Below are 17,793 nucleotides of genomic sequence, written 5' to 3' on the forward strand. Positions count from 1 at the left end.
TGCTGCTGGAGACTAAATAATGATTTTGTGCAGGAGGAGGGAGGAGAGGGAGGCCCCAGACACCCATTGTGTGAAATTCAGGGAGTCCCGTCTCTGCTCTTATTACATGTCATGTCCTCAACTCCCCTAGACAACAAGCAGGTATCTATTAGCTAATGTACGCATGTTCGCACCTATGCTTAAAGGAGGTACAGCACATACAGCACGGTGTGTTGAGGATTATCAGCACGATTAACAGGACATCTGAGCCCTCGTTCGATTGAACCCACCAAAAGATGGAACAATTCACTGCCTCTATAATTAGACCATCTTTAACAACATGTATGATCTGCATGGTCTTATCTGAGTTAAGAGTCATATAGCTTGTAAACAAAAAACAGTTTGCCACTACCATAGACTGGTCTAACCCAATGGTGATTTAGCTTATAGCCAGTTTATAAAAGATTTTACACACGGAGGTCTGTCCCAGGTCTCTCCAGGGGAGATTCCTCCGCTACACAGAGTTGTTTGCTTCTTCAGCAGCATCACTGGTTGTTTGGAACAATTAAAACGAGTCATCTACAGAAACTCAAACCAACAGAAGATCCAGGAAGGATGAACTCCTCAAGGTCATATGTGACGCAAATATAAATATTCAAATATTAACATTTAATTGGGATCCAACAAAATGTATGTTTATAAAGAATAGGGGTATGTCTAGGTACATAATTAATCAGTAGTTAATTGCATAAAGGAACTAAACCACTGCTGTACTCAATGTAATTTAATATGCTTAACATGAAACTAAGATACTGTCTCAACAGCTTAGTGACAATAATAATAATGATAATAATAATATACTTTGTGTATACAGCACTTTCATAAGTTCTTTACAGTTAAAAACATGAAAGAACAAAACAATAATTTAAACAATATTTGTTGTGACATAAACAAATCATTTTAATCATGTTTCCTTTAACGAGGAGAAGTTTGACCTGTGAGGTCAGTGTTATCTTCACTTGATCTTTAGCGGGCGCAAGGAATCTCTCACTTCCATTTGGCACCCTGACGCCAGCTGTCAGTAACAGCTTTCAGAATGGAAATAATCTCAGCACTTGTCACCAGCTGTTGACCCTCCTTTTATCTCTTAACCTCTGAAGGGGCTGTGATTACTGGTGCTTGGGACTGATAGTGACTTATAGTTGATAGATATAATCACAATGTGTTTTCCTGTATGTTTCATGAGTTATACATTATTAAATGTTATTAAATAGTGTAGTTTATTAGGTCAATAAAATGTGAATTATAATGTGTTTAGGAGTATAAATCCTTAAGGTCAAACAACAGCACCTAAGCGTGAGCGGTTGGTAGGTGTACACCTACATTTGGAGAAACGTATTTTTAGATTTCCAAGATATTAGAATTATGACTGGAATCAAAGTCTGCTATGAAACTGAAGCTTAGACAGACTCCACATAGGAGTGGCATTTAAAAGGAACATTAAAAGTTGATGGGCTGTGAGATATACCTGTCACTCACAGTATATTTGTGAGACAGAACACAGTGTGGGGCCATCATCTGCTACGACTGATCCCAGATGCAGGGAAGGCAGGATTCTGAAAGCCTCGGTGGCTGATCTCCTCAATCAGTGCCGTGTGCTTAACAGGAATTTCACACAGTTATCTTTGTCCTCAAAGACACAATGCTATGTCAACGGGTTTGTAACTGAGGGGCCAGCTTTCATTAGTTGCTGACTGATAATGGGAGAAAGCTTCCACAGTGACCTTGGTATCACATTGGAGCATGCTATGTTGACATAGCTCTCTATTGTGTGTCATCATTTCTGCATTTCAGTAAATCTCAAGCATGTCACCTGTGGCAGAGCTCTGTCTGTGGTGCCTCGCACTTGTCGCTTGAATAATCCCTCAGACTGATATTCTTTATTTAGACCGACCCATTTGGTATCTGATTTATGTTACCACAATGTACATTCTATGAAAACTAAACACAATATGCTTCCAATGCCTCACTCTGACTCCACCTAAGCCTTCTGGGTAATTGATACCCATACATGACATACTTCTCTGTAATATCTCTCCACATATTTTCTGTGTCTTCCTTTGTGTTTAGACAACAATACCAGTAGTTTACATTGAAGGAATGCTTTGAAATACTGTACATTGTGCAATAATGTAAAATATCCTGGGTTTTTTTGTTGCTGTTCCAAGATGCATTGATAACGTCTACTTATGTGTTTCTCAATCTCCAACTCATTTAGTATTTAACAGTTTATCTTTTGTAAATGCAAAAATATATAGAATTAGATTATGATGATTTCTAAATTATTTTTATAATTATAGAAAACAAAAGAGATGTATAATATGTACCTTCAGCTATTTCCACTCTGGATTTAATGATTAATGTGTTCTTGTCGTCTACCTGCTTTCATTTTGATTTAATCATTATTTTCTTTAACTTTGAGTTTTGTAGAATTTATTTGACCATCATGATAAACAGTAACGTGCAGACCATTAAGGAAAGATTATGGAATTATATATACATTTATTTTAAGATGTTTTCTTTCCCTTTCGTTTATGCTGGTAATATAGACAGTTCCCTCGGACAGCTGTTCGTCCACATTGTCATTTTCTATTACATCAATGAACATTTTTGATCGACCTGCCGAATAAAATAAAAAAAAGATCGTTTCACCATTAAATATGTTAAGCAAAAATAGAATTTAAAATGTTTTGACATCCTTAAATTAAGCATATCACTATCTATTGAAATATCCCCACATCTATTTAATCGCACACTATTTACATACATTTAAACAGTCTTTCCGGTCTTAAGTGAGGATGCTTCTGCCCAGTATAACATGTACTGTTCCTGTAACAGAAGCACACTTGCGGGATGATGAGAAAAGAATTCCTCCCTGTGTCTATTTAAAGATTGAGTCCCCTGGCTGCTTGAGGATACATATGATTAATCACTGCAGTGCATGGAGCTCCTAATATGGCCTCGCCAGGAGACCCCATCACTGATAAGACTCTGACCTGCTGATTTCTATATTGCTCTCCGCAACTCATTAACCCCCTCCCTCCATGTACCCCCAACCCAACGCAGACACAATAACATTCCTGGACCCTGAACGCTCCTCCATATTTGGTAGAGAGGCTTTATTTATAAAGAGAACTCATGGTGAAACGCCCAATAGGTCACCATTCTATCTCAAGGTAAGGTGCAGAGACAATGGCTAACAGATCACAGACAAGACTTTGAATCTAAAGCATTACCTGTGTTGGTGTGGACTGCAGACTAGTCTCATCAGTTTCCATTATTTATTTCCTCAGGACCATTACACCTCAGTCGCATCGGTAGGCATTGGTAAGGTAAGGGCATCTGAAAAATTGTATTTTTTATTTGAAAAAGTTTAAATGAAATATAACATTGATATGATAAATTAAAAACGTGACTATTTATTAGCATATGCATTATTTTTGTACTGCAATTGCCTTAAGATATATGCATAACAGTTAGATTTCAATTGAGATTCTTTTTCCGTAGACAAGGTGAAAAATGGGTGACGCTGCCATGAGAGAGTTTGGGCCAGCAGCCCCGTACCTGAGGAAGTCAGACAGGGAGCGTCTGGAGGCCCAGACCCGTCCCTTTGACATGAAGAAGGAGTGCTTTGTTCCTGATGCTGACGAGGAATATGTGAAGGCTTCCGTCGTCAGCCGTGAGGGGGACAAAGTCACTGCTCTGACTGCGAAAGGGAAGGTCAGTGAGCTGGCCTGGATGCAACTGCTTTCCTAAATAAGACGCAGATGATTCAGGTCGATTTGTCCTTGAGTCATAAATGGCAGAGAAACATTAGAAACCAGAGACTCTAATGCTCCCTCCTACATCCCATTCACAACTCACAGGATTAATAACCGTGTATTAATATTGACTTTCTCCATTTTCAGACCGTCACGGTGAATGAGTGTGATGTACACCCCCAGAACCCGCCAAAGTTTGATAAAATTGAAGACATGGCGATGTTCACTTTCCTCCATGAGCCCGCTGTGCTGTTTAACCTCAAAGAGCGTTATGCAGCATGGATGATCTATGTGAGTTAAAAGCTTTAAAAAAACATTATGAGGCAAAGATTGTAGCCCTCACCTATTACTACATACAACATTCATATATCCGTGGCTGATATACTTGCATCTTAAAAACAGTTTTCTTCCTCTATCTCATTCTCACAGACCTACTCTGGGCTCTTCTGTGTGACTGTCAACCCCTACAAGGCGCTGCCAGTCTACAACCAAGAGGTGGTTTCTGCCTACAGAGGAAAGAAGAGGACTGAAGCTCCTCCTCATATATTCTCCATCTCTGACAATGGCTACCAGTACATGCTGTCAGGTAAATCACCTTCAGCTATCATTTGTTCAGTGTGAAAACGCTATGAATCCTAGAATCTTTAAGTGACTCTCTCTTCTCTTTTCCAGACAGAGAAAACCAGTCAATCCTTATCACGTAAGTTACGTTTTCATGACTTTGTTATATGTTATACTGCAATTGAGAATTTTGGTAAATGGCATTCAGTAGTTTTCCCTGGAGTATTATTTGCTGGTTTTGTGAGTTTTTGCTGATATGCTCCAGTAAATCCCAGTAATATATGTTATTATTTTAAGTGGTATGTTATCAGTGAAGAGTTGTGCATATGAATATGAACATGAATTTAATGGCAAGAAACTTAATAACTAAACAATACTCAGTATGTATTCTTTTGGACAGTTTACATGTGATGACCATTGATGCTGTCACTACTCTACCATTTGCTTTGTTTTATGAGCTACAACATGCCAATATAAAACAATGATGAATGTTTAATTATGTATTAACTGATTGAAACTTATCTGTGTTTTTGTTAATTAATTAATTAGTTGCATACAGTATGTTGCCCATTTGTAAATTTATCAAAACGCAATTTGTGTCTTCAGCGGAGAATCTGGTGCTGGGAAAACTGTCAACACCAAGAGAGTCATCCAGTACTTTGCCAGTATTGCAGCTGCAGGAGGGAAGAAGGACACAGGCTCTGAGAAAAAGGTTATAATGCTTAAATAACACCAAATAGATATTTTAACTGCACATTGTATCATTGTCTTTAGTGTTGTTGACCTCTGTGAACAAATGTTGCACTCCTGTATTCTTTTAGGGGACTCTGGAGGATCAAATCATTCAGGCTAACCCAGCTTTAGAGGCCTTTGGTAATGCAAAGACCATCAGGAATGACAACTCATCCAGATTTGTAAGTTTCTGGTTGTAATGAAATTCCCCTTGGTGCCTATTCTATTTTAACATTTTTATTTTGTCATACATTTTAGGGCAAATTTATCAGAATTCACTTTGCAGCCAGTGGAAAGCTGGCCTCAGCTGATATTGAGACATGTAAGCAGTGTTTTCTCTAAATGTTCATCTTGTCCGTTTATATGTTCACAATGATCACCTTCCTACTTACATAATGCAAATGTCTTTACAGATCTGCTGGAAAAATCCCGTGTCACCTATCAGCTGAAGGCTGAGAGAGATTACCACATCTTCTATCAGATTCTGTCTCAGAAGAAACCTGAGCTGCTTGGTAAATGGAAACGATTTATCTTTGGCACAGAAAGTGCCTAGTAGATGCATTGTTGTTATATCCACAGCATACAACATCTAACATTTCTGTTTTGCCTTTTAGAGATGTTGCTCATCACCAACAACCCCTATGACTACCCCTTCATCTCCCAAGGAGAGACAACAGTAGCCTCCATCAATGATGCTGACGAACTGATGGCCACTGATGTGAGTAGAGATGTGTTGGATTTTCATGAAACAGCCAGTTGCATGAAAACATTTATTGTTAATATGTGGCATCAGCCCAATTGATCTATTTTGGTATTCTAGACATCAAAGAGTTTACTGTGTCCCTAGATGAGGGTGAAATGACTTCAATAGACTGGATTAGATGTCGGATGTCAGATTCAAACTATTTCCCATTGGAATTACTACCTCTTACTCTCCTGTCACTCTACTGCATACCCTGATACAATGCAAAAAGTGAATGACATACCAAAAATAACACCCTTCTTCTCATGCAGGATGCCTTTGATGTGTTGGGCTTTACTCAAGAAGAGAAGAACGGCATTTACAAACTGACTGGTGCCATCATGCATCATGGAAATTTGAAGTTCAAGAACAAGCAGCGTGAAGAGCAGGCAGAGGCTGATGGCACTGAAGGTGAGAGAATCTCTCTAAAGCCCTGAAACATGTTGGCCGGGATGTGAAACATGTCAGTATTTGTTGTGTTTATTGAATGATTTGACATTTACATGTTATTTACTGTATATTCTCAGATATTGACAAAATTGCATATCTGATGGGCCTGAACTCTGCCGACCTCATCAAAGGACTCTGTCACCCAAGAGTCAAAGTAGGAAATGAGTGGGTCACCAAGGGACAAAATGTCCAGCAGGTAAGAATGAGACTTAAGAGTTGAATTCATTGTAAGGTGTCCTTTAACGTACAAAAGACGAAGGAAGCAACACTGTGTGCACAATAAGGGCGATTTACTGTCACTTTTAATTGCTGGACTTTCTTTAGGTAAACTATGCGATTGGTGCACTGGCTAAATCAGTGTATGAGAAGATGTTTCTGTGGATGGTGGTGAGGATAAACCAATCCCTGGACACCAAGCAGCCTCGCCAGTACTTCATTGGTGTACTGGACATAGCTGGATTTGAGATCTTTGAGGTGAGCTTCTTCTACTTATGTTTATATAATCTATATTCTACAGGCACATTCATTTATTCAACTCCATCTTTTTCCAATTTAATGCAGGTAACAAAGATATGTATATGAAAATGACTATATTTTTGTCACATTACAGTTCAACACCTTTGAGCAGCTGTGCATCAACTTCACCAATGAAAAACTGCAACAGTTTTTCAACCACCACATGTTTGTGCTGGAGCAGGAAGAGTACAAGAAAGAGGGCATTGAATGGACTTTCATAGATTTTGGCATGGATTTGCAGGCCTGTATAGACCTGATTGAAAAGGTGAGAGACAGGACTTGTACAGCTAACATGTTCATGAATAAATGTATTGTTTAAAGTCATTTAAAACAAGTTATATTTGTGTCCCCTCAGCCCATGGGAATCATGTCCATCCTTGAAGAGGAGTGCATGTTCCCCAAAGCTTCTGATGCCACCTTTAAAGCTAAGCTCTATGACAACCATCAGGGGAAATCTGCTAACTTCCAGAAGCCCAGAATTGTCAAGGGGAAACCAGAGGCCCATTTCGGCCTGATGCACTATGCTGGAACTGTTGATTATAATATCAACAACTGGCTGGTGAAGAACAAGGATCCCCTGAATGAGACCGTTGTTGGACTCTACCAGAAGTCTAATCTCAAACTGTTATCTATCCTGTTTATAAATTACGCAGGAGCAGAAGCAGGTAAGAACACACTGAATGTACTGCATTAACCTCTGATGATAATGTCAAGACTTTCAAATATTTCAAATGAGAACTGCAAGATTGAACATTTCATGCCAGTAACTGTTCATTTAACCTAATACACTGGTTTATTTGCAGAAGGTGGAAAGGGGGGCAAAGGAGGCAAGAAGAAAGGTTCATCCTTCCAAACTGTGTCTGCCTTGCACAGGGTTAGTAAAAACATAAATATGTGTGTGAATGGATCCTACATATGCAAACTGCTGACTGAGACTTAATTCTATATTGAAACCTAAGATATATATATATATATATATATATATATATATATATATATATATATATATATAAAATCACCGAAACGGGGATTTAAACATAGGGTTTAATTACTTCAACAGGAGAACCTGCACAAGCTGATGACCAACTTGAGGTCTACTCACCCTCACTTTGTACGCTGCCTCATCCCCAATGAGACCAAGACTCCTGGGGCCATGGAGAACCCTCTGGTGATGCACCAGCTGCGCTGTAATGGTGTGGTGGAAGGTATCAGGATCTGCAGAAAGGGCTTCCCCAACAGGATCCTCTATGGAGATTTCAAACAGAGGTATTATCTCATATTTCAAATGTTTAGTCACATGCTTATAATTTCAAAAGAAAACGTAAATATTACACTGCAAAAAATATTTTCTTTTCCAGATATCGCATTCTGAATCCTGCTGCCATTCCTGACGGTCAGTTTATCGACAGCAAGAAGGGAGGTGAGAAACTTCTTGGGTCTCTGGATATCGATCACAGCCAATACAAGTTTGGTCACACTAAGGTAATTAATAAAAGAGAAAAGTCCAAAGCACATTTGTTACATATGACTAATCTATAATCAATCATTACAGAATGATGGTAAATGCAAAAAGTGGCATTGCAGGTCAAATAATAATAGTAAAGAATAATCATCAAGTCAGTAAGCCAATTGAATAATGCCAAATACAGCTTATCTTAACTAATATCTGATATCATAACCTAGTGGTTACACCAGTTCCATGAGTGTGTTTACATTGAACAATAATTTATTTAAGTTCAACTTTTTATTTCTAAGAGGAACAAAGTTATACAGTCTGGATTTAAAGCTACAATGTCCTAATGCACAAGCTCTTTTGTGTAACACCTGGTGGACATTTACATGCTCCTTTAGGTGTTCTTTAAGGCTGGTCTTCTGGGGCAACTGGAGGAGATGAGAGATGACCGTTTGTCACTCATCATCACTGGAATCCAGGCAAGGGCAAGAGGCATGCTGGCAAGAGTGGAATTCCAGAAGATTGTTGAAAGGAGGTCAGAGGAATTTAAATTGAAACCAAGTAAATGCTCACAATGATTTTGTTTTGAGTAAGTGGTAGTAATAACTTTGGTTGATCTTTGACAGAGATGCACTTTTGGTGATCCAGTGGAACATCAGAGCCTTCATGGGGGTCAAGAATTGGCCCTGGATGAAGCTGTTCTTCAAGATCAAACCTCTGTTGAGATCTGCTGAGTCAGAAAAGGAGATGGCCAACATGAAGGAAGAATTCCTGAAGTTGAAAGAGGCTTACGCAAAATCTGAAGCTCGTAGAAAGGAACTAGAGGAGAAAATGGTCTCTCTTCTTCAAGAGAAGAACGACCTGCAGCTCCATGTCCAGGCTGTAAGTCTAATGACAACATTCCTCATATTTCAATGTCAAAATGGTAATATAACCATACAGTTTAGACCATATGAATAGGATTATATAATCATTCATATTGCAACCTACCATATTTTAACAAAGTTTTCGCATAATGAACATTTCAATTTAGGAGCAAGATAATCTTGCAGATGCAGAGGAAAGATGCGAGGGGCTGATCAAAAACAAAATTCAGATGGAGGCAAAATCCAAAGAGCTGTCTGAGAGACTGGAGGATGAGGAGGAGATGAATGCTGAACTGACTGCTAAGAAGAGGAAGCTGGAAGATGAGTGCTCTGAGCTGAAGAAAGACATTGATGACTTAGAGTTAACTCTGGCTAAAGTGGAGAAGGAGAAGCACGCCACCGAGAACAAGGTATGACATCTATCTTAATCATTTGTTTCAGATCAGCAACTTAATCAGGTATCTAGTAACTCATCTTTTCTTGATTTATAGGTAAAGAACCTGGTCGAAGAGATGGCCGCTCTGGATGAAATCATTGCTAAGTTGACCAAAGAAAAGAAAGCCTTACAGGAAGCTCATCAGCAAACACTGGATGATCTGCAGAGTGAAGAAGACAAAGTCAACACTTTGACCAAGGCCAAGTCTAAGCTGGAGCAGCAAGTGGACTGATGTAAGAATTCTACCACCTATTGATGCAAACCTTAATTCAAAGTGTTTCATGAGATCATACGCTATTTGCATATTGGGGAAAACAGTTTGACTTTCTGTAATGCTATTGTCCAGCTTGAAGGTTCACTGGAACAAGAGAAGAAGATTCGGATGGATCTTGAGAGAGCTAAGAGGAAACTAGAGGGAGACTTGAAATTAACCCAGGAGAGCCTGATGGATCTGGAGAATGACAAGCAGCAACTGGAAGAGCATCTAAAAAAGTAATCACATTATTCTACAGTATATACAGTATGTCTGCAAAACAGAACATGTTTTTCTAATTGTAACTACTGTATTTCATCCACAGGAAAGATTTTGAAATCAGTCAGCTCAGCAATAAAATAGAAGATGAGCAAGCCATAACAATTCAGCTTCAAAAGAAACTGAAGGAGCTCCAGGTAATCAACGATTAATGTGAAATGGTTAAAATTTGGGCAAATACTCAAAAGTAAGTAGTGACTAAATAATTCTTCCTTTACAGGCCCGCATTGAGGAGCTGGAGGAAGAGCTTGAGGCAGAGCGAGCTGCCCGAGCCAAGGTGGAGAAGCAGAGATCAGACTTGGCCAGAGAGCTGGAGGAGATCAGCGAGCGGCTGGAGGAGGCTGGTGGAGCAACATCTCTGCAGATTGAGATGAACAAGAAGCGGGAGGCCGAGTTCCAGAAACTCCGCAGAGACCTTGAAGAGGCCACTCTGCAGCACTGAAGCCACTGCTGCCACACTCAGGAAGAAGCAAGCTGACAGTGTGGCTGATCTGGGAGAGCAGATTGACAACCTGCAGAGAGTCAAGCAGAAACTTGAGAAGGAGAAGAGTGAGCTCAGGCTGGAGCTGGATGATGTGATCTCCAATATGGAACACATAGTGAAGACAAAGGTTGGCTAAACCGACACAAACTATTTCTAGCTAATGTTGACATTGCACAGATATGTGGGTATTTGGGTATAATAATAATATTTTAAATGTTTATTTTAAATCTAGACAAATCTAGAGAAGACATGCAGGACAGTGGAAGATCAGATGAATGAATACAAGACCAAATTTGAAGAGGCTCATCGCTGCATCAATGACTTCAATATGCAAAAAGCAAAACTTCAAACGGAAAATGGTACTTTCTTTGCTTTATTACAAACTGATATTTACTTTTTGACTTATTTTTTCAAGTTTTCAAATCATGAATACTGAGAAAACCAAAATGTTTTTAAATAGTACATCTTGGTGATACATGGTTTGCTGGGACAATAAAATGATGCATTTTCCAATACAAGGTGAACTCACAAGGCAGCTGGAGGACAAAGAATCTCTGGTATCTCAACTGACGAGAGGAAAAATGTCCTACACTCAACAGATTGAAGATCTAAAGCGACAACTGGAAGAGGAGAGCAAGGTGAAATTAAGTTTCAGTGCACAGTGACATCACTGGACAGAAGTGTATTACAGTGTTACTCATTCATAGAAGTTTGTTTCGACAGGCCAAGAATGCATTAGCCCATGCAGTGCAGTCTGCTCGTCATGACTGTGACCTGCTCAGGGAGCAGTATGAGGAGGAGCAGGAGGCCAAGGCTGAATTGCAGCGCGGCATGTCCAAGGCCAACTCTGAGGTGGCTCAGTGGAGAACTAAGTACGAAACTGATGCCATCCAGAGAACCGAGGAACTGGAGGAGTCCAAGTAAGACAGTTTGAGATCCAAATTCATGATTTGATGTTAATTCCTAAAGAGACATTGTATTTCGTCTAGAAGATCAGCTTTTTGTTTGTGTTATGTTCCTACTAAAATGTAAGACGAACAAAAAGTTTGTCTTATAGATGACTGAGCAGCAAGTCATATTAGTTGAATTTATTATAATTTATCTAAAAAGCCCAAGTGCAGGAACATTAAATGATTTGAATGATCGATTTCTAAAGGAAGAAGCTGGCTCAGCGTCTGCAGGATGCTGAGGAGGCTGTTGAAGCAATCAATGCTAAATGTTCGTCTCTGGAGAAGACCAAACACAGGCTGCAGAATGAGATAGAAGATCTCATGGTGGATGTGGAGAGATCTAATGCTGCTGCTGCTGCTCTGGACAAGAAGCAAAGGAACTTTGACAAGGTGAAAAACTACCAAGAATTTATGAGCACCAAGAGTATGAATTGGCAGGGTTGCCTCTGAACCTAGTACAATATCAGGAATTCATTTTTTGTTTGACCTTTTAGCATTCTATTTCCAGTAGTGTCCAGCTTTATGTTCACACACATTCACACCTTGGAGGTGCCCAGTACAAATACAGGATACTACAGGGCAAATTCATCGACTCTGCTAGGGGTGAAGTTCATGGCTCAAAGGGACCCTAAGAGGGGAAGTTTAAACAGTCTTAATTTGGTGCCCCCCAGTGGTGGTATCAAAAAAGACACTGCAGTATATAAGGAGATACATGGGATACAATATTGAACACATTTGAACCATAATTCTAATTTTTCCACAAACATAAACTAATGACATCTGTAAAAGATGCACATAGTGGCATTATGAGGGGAAAATTACTCTCCATCGGCCCATATGCCTATTTAACAACCTATTGAGCAAATGTGTTTAGGGATAGTATGAGCTTTATATGTTCTCCACCTTTAAGTGCTGTTTTTGTTAATGGGATCATTTGTTTCATACAAAGGCAAACTCCCCAAGCCTGCCCTTTCTTCATTCACCTGGCACACATATGCTTATTGCTGGCCTTTCTATCCACTGTAGGTCCTGTCTGATTGGAAACAGAAGTATGAGGAGTCTCAGTGTGAGCTGGAGAGCTCCCAAAAGGAAGCCAGGTCTCTGAGCACTGAGCTCTTCAAACTGAAGAACTCTTATGAGGAGTCTCTGGATCATCTGGAGACCATGAAGAGAGAGAACAAGAACTTACAGGGTAACATCTACTGCCAGCATTTGTGTCAAAGCTTCTGTAGACATACATACTTTATACATTTAATTGGAAAGCCATTTTTTAATCACACTGCTTGACATTCCACAGAGGAGATTTCTGACATCACTGAGCAACTTGGTGAGAGTGGAAAGAACCTCCATGAAGTGGAGAAATTACGGAAACAACTGGAACAGGAGAAAATGGAGATCCAGTCTGCTCTTGAGGAAGCTGAGGTACAGGCCCTGAGAATGAAACATTTTGGAGTAAAACCGTCTCCTGCTATGTATGTATAACTCTGTACCCTCCTGTCCATCAGGCCTCCCTGGAGCATGAAGAGGGTAAGATTCTAAGAGCCCAGCTAGAGTTCAATCAAATTAAATCGGATATTGAACGCAAACTAGCAGAGAAAGATGAGGAGATGGAGCAGTCCTAAGAGAAACCTGCAGAGGACGATTGACACCCTGCAAAGCTCTCTTGAAGCTGAATGTCGCAGCAGGAATGAGGCTCTCCGTTTGAAGAAGAAGATGGAGGGAGACCTCAATGAGATGGAGATCCAGCTGAGCCAGGCCAACAGGCAGGCAGCTGAGGCTCAGAAACAACTTAAATCTGTCCATGCACATCTGAAGGTAAAGAAGGGGACATACTTCTCATTGTAATTGGCATCATCACTAGGGTATCTTTGTAACCAAAGGCTTCGATCCTTTTCCAGGATGCTCAGCTCCAGCTTGATGACTCTCTTCGATCCAATGAAGATCTTAAGGAAAACAATGCCATTGTTGAGAGACGTAACAACCTGCTGCAGGCCGAACTGGAGGAGCTCAGGTCTGCTCTGGAGCAAACTGAGAGAGGTCGCAAACTTGCTGAGCAAGAGCTGCTGGATGTTAGTGAACGGGTGCAGCTACTGCACTCACAGGTGAGACCTAATAATGTTTTTCAACAACCGCAGATGGCTGACTGGTTTTACTTGGAAAATACATTGAAATAGTTACTATTTCAAAGTGCAGTAACACACATTTTCTCAAAATATTTAGAACACTAGCCTGATAAATCACAAGAAGAAACTCGAGGTTGACGCTTCCCAGCTTCAGACTGAAGTGGAGGAAGCAGTGCAGGAGTGCAGAAACGCTGAGGAAAAGGCCAAGAAGGCCATTACTGATGCTGCCATGATGGCAGAGGAGCTGAAGAAAGAGCAGGACACCAGTTCTCACCTGGAGCGTATGAAGAAGAACATGGAGCAAACCATCAAAGACCTGCAGCACCGTCTGGATGAAGCTGAACAGATCGCCATGAAGGGAGGCAAGAAGCAGGTGCAGAAGCTCGAGGCCAGGGTAAGAGAATCTTTCCAATATATAAATATCACACACTTTCAAATTCATGTGTGACCAACATTTATTTTATATCTATAAAGCTATAGTATCTCATTTTGAACTCCAAACAATAAAATACTGTGCTGAAATTGGCTAAACATAATGCTCTTGTAATTCAATGTTAAAATAAATTGATTATTGACCAATGAATTTCCAACAAATAATTTTCTGATGTTTTCAGGTGAGGGAGCTGGAGGGTGAGGTGGAGTCGGAGCAGAAGAAGAGCAGTGAAGCAGTGAAGGGAATCCGTAAATATGAGAGACGCATCAAAGAGCTCACATACCAGGTGATCTTTTGCCTATTACCATAACCTATACAAAAAGCAACAACTATATATATTTTTATTCATACAACATACTACTAGCACGTGTCTTCGTAGCCTGCTCACAAACACCGTTTTGTTAATATGCTATATGAAGAGAATACTCCTTATCAAACTTGTGAAACTCTTTCCTATTCCCTTGATTTATACAGACTGATGAAGATCGCAAGAATATGGCGCGTCTGCAGGATCTGGTTGACAAACTGCAGCTGAAAGTCAAATCCTATAAGAGAGTTTCGGAGGAGGCTGTAAGTGTGGGAAAAGTCGTCTCTCATCTGTGTGCTCGCCATCTAGATGCCATTTCTTTATTGATTTCAAAACCAAAACAAAGAGACTATTGTTTCAGCTGTGTTTACCCTTTCAAGTCGATTCCCCCACTGTCACTGCCTCTTGTAGTGAAATTGTGCCCTGTGCTTTTGTTGAATCCTGTAGGAAGAGCAGGCCAACACTCATCTGGGGAAGTTCCGTAAACTGCAGCACGAGCTGGATGAGGCTGAAGAGCGAGCTGACATCGCTGAGTCTCAGGTCAACAAGCTACGTGTCAAGAGCCGTGATGTGGGATCAAAGGTAAGAAGCTTGTCAACACTGCATATACTTTCCTACTGACTTCACAATACTGCACACTATTTCCCCCACACTACTACTTCAGTGTAATCCATTTGAGCTGGGTTTTATTTGTAAACCAAATCAGTAAATATAGAAATGTTCATATGTGAGTATATAAGTAAATAAAACAGACCAGTCGTTGAATAGATCAATTTTATTCAGATTTTTTATTTTTATTGTATTAGTGTAAATTAGTTCAATTGAATAGGTTAGTGCAGGGGTCGGGAACCTTTGGCTGGGAGAGCCATAAAAGCCGAATATTGTTTTATGTATTTCCTTGAGAGCCATATGTTTAATACATTTGAATGCAACTTTATGCATGCATTTTTAAATATAACACGTCTCTTTATTAAATAAACTAAACGCTTACGTTATTTATCTAATGTATGTGCACGTTTCAGTGTTTACTGCACGGGTGTCAAACTCAAGGCAATTATATCCGGCCCGCGAGAAAAAATCATGTCTGTCATAACTGGCCCGCCGGTTTTGGTAATTAAATCAATGCATGGCACAACCACGGGGAAATACATTCGAAGAAGTATCTAAATAGTGTGAATGAAATGAAAGTTTTTGGAAAGCAAAGGGAAACACACCACAGATCTCTGGGACGATGTGAGCTGAACTGTTTGTGCGACATAACTGAAGCATCTCACTGTTAAACCTGCAGCTTCAGGGCCGTGTGATCACGGACATGTATGATGCAGTGAGAGCTTTCCAAGCCAAGCTGCCTGTGGGAGACTCGGATGCAGAAGGAAACTTTGGTCACTACTGTGTTTCCAAACACTGACAAACATCTCCACCTGCTGTGTTTCCGACAGTCCATTCTGCTGATAAACTGAAGCGCATTTGCCGACTTTGCTGCTCAGAAATTTTAATTGAACTGCTCAGCAATCCGTTTGCAGTTGACTTAAATATGTTCCATATCTTTATGCACTTTATCCAATATGTGTATGTGTGATTGAGTTTGACCCCCCCCGGTCTACTGCTTGCTTTATGCAGTTTCTCCTCTGCTCAGTTTCGCGAAGGGCGGGGCTCCACCCCCTACACACACACACACACAGACGTGCGAACACACCTTAACCTACAGCCAGAGACAGAGCGGAGGAAAGGAGAGGGAATAACTAAAAACAAATGTTTTACTTTAAAATGACACAGTATAATTATTTATTACTTGTTAATCATGTTAAAAAATGTCAGCTCAAAATTGTCTGCGAGCCATATCTCGTTATCGAAAGAGCCATAGGTTCCCGACCCCTGGGTTAGTGGCACCATGGAAATTCAAATGCTAACTATAACTTCAAAATCTAAAAAATATTATTACTGTCTTTCTAAAACATTTTTATGGACTTTTTCATGCTTTTATTAGTGAATTGACGGTAAAATATGACAGAAAATGAAGGTAGCGAGAGCTGGGAAACAGCATGCAACAAAGGTCCGCTCACCAGGCTCCGCTTGTAGTGCCTCTAGTTCACCAGGGCGCCCCTAATTGAACATTCTTTATAATAAAAAGTGCATCAGAGTGATGTTTTTGTGAATACAGAGTCTTCGTAAAACATTCAAACAATCAAATGAATATATATAGTACAGTAGTAGAACTTGTGGCTGTGTTGGTATACTTACCCACATTTATGTTCAACTTCCATTTTTAAAGGTTAATGTTTTAAATGCCTAAAAAATGACTAAATGAATTTCACAGAACTCAGGCTCGGAATCATAGTTTTCAGTGTCAAATAAAAAATAGCTTTAAACTTGCTTAGCCTGGCACTAAAAACATCCAGTGCTTCATTGTTTAGATTAATTTAATCCCATACATTCAACATTCCTTTTCAAGCATTTCACATTTGTGTCCGAGCCAATATAATACAGCAGATGAATGCTGACAGTACAATAAACCTTTTTAATTTAGAATTACTGTCAGAAGCACTAACTTGCAACATCTTTAGCAAAGTTACCTTCGGTAACACTTGTGGAGTCTTGTTGGTCCTCTGTCACTAATCCGTCTCTCTTTGTCTACTCTCATCCTTCATCACAGAAAGGGCTAGATGAGGAGTGAAACTCACAGACGGCCACCTAAGACCTTTGAGATCTCCAGTGATGTAGTCTCCATTTGTCTGCAAAGTAACTCTGTAGAATAAAGAAAAGTGCATTTAAATTAACATGCAGAGTGAGTCCTCATTTATTTCAATCAGGGAGACTTCTCCGCATTAACCTGAAGAGGCAGAGGGGAGACCTATCATACAGCATCCTTTGTATGTTGAATTCACCAGCTTTCAAAAAACAAACAAAGAATGTGTGCGCAGCCAATCAATAGCTTACACAAAACAAATGTGTTTACTTCCTGTGGAGGTTTGCAAATGGAGACGAGTCACTAATGTTAGGTAGGTCACTCCTGCCACCTTGTGCTGACACTCTGAACTGCTCTCTGACTTCCTGTTGCAGAGATGTTTTTTGACACTGACAAACATTGTACATATTTCACAGTTTTTACTGACACCCATGAATCCTAATAGTTTAATTTTTCTTTTTCCAGTGTGACTACCTAGGTAGTTATGTGTATGTATGGATTTATGACTCAAGTAATTTAGGCTTAGAATGACACATCAGGTTGACAATATATGAGACCAATATTGTACATCAGTTAGTAAAGGTCCTTTCCTCACCACAGCAATACAACTGTAAACAAATCTTTACATACTTTGTATTTATTAAGAAAAGAGCAGCCAGCCCTCAAGGAAACGCTTTCTGTTAAAAGTAGCTCATGATGGTCTAAATGTCATTTCAGAAGTG

The 17,793-nt window shown here is 39.8% G+C and overlaps 1 protein-coding gene across 1 annotated transcript; it reads left to right on the plus strand.

Annotated features, from left to right (window-relative positions):
* The first annotated feature begins 3,558 nt into the window (after positions 1 to 3,558).
* On the plus strand, positions 3,559 to 17,059 carry LOC115022753 (myosin-7-like). The gene is given in 39 exon segments (XM_029453833.1): positions 3,559 to 3,759; positions 3,948 to 4,091; positions 4,230 to 4,386; positions 4,473 to 4,500; positions 4,968 to 5,073; positions 5,183 to 5,275; positions 5,352 to 5,415; positions 5,507 to 5,605; positions 5,708 to 5,811; positions 6,108 to 6,246; positions 6,363 to 6,481; positions 6,610 to 6,759; positions 6,896 to 7,066; positions 7,157 to 7,466; positions 7,605 to 7,675; positions 7,862 to 8,067; positions 8,160 to 8,283; positions 8,653 to 8,789; positions 8,881 to 9,136; positions 9,288 to 9,530; positions 9,612 to 9,784; positions 9,899 to 10,048; positions 10,135 to 10,225; positions 10,309 to 10,527; positions 10,529 to 10,699; positions 10,805 to 10,931; positions 11,092 to 11,210; positions 11,296 to 11,492; positions 11,729 to 11,912; positions 12,549 to 12,714; positions 12,820 to 12,944; positions 13,028 to 13,141; positions 13,143 to 13,337; positions 13,421 to 13,624; positions 13,743 to 14,039; positions 14,260 to 14,364; positions 14,553 to 14,648; positions 14,833 to 14,967; positions 17,039 to 17,059. Coding segments are annotated over 39 exon segments (5,811 nt in total).
* Positions 17,060 to 17,793: the final 734 nt, after the last annotated feature.

The sequence above is a fragment of the Cottoperca gobio genome, chromosome 17 (genome assembly GCF_900634415.1).
Source record: "Cottoperca gobio chromosome 17, fCotGob3.1, whole genome shotgun sequence".
Taxonomy (NCBI): Eukaryota; Metazoa; Chordata; class Actinopteri; order Perciformes; family Bovichtidae; genus Cottoperca; species Cottoperca gobio.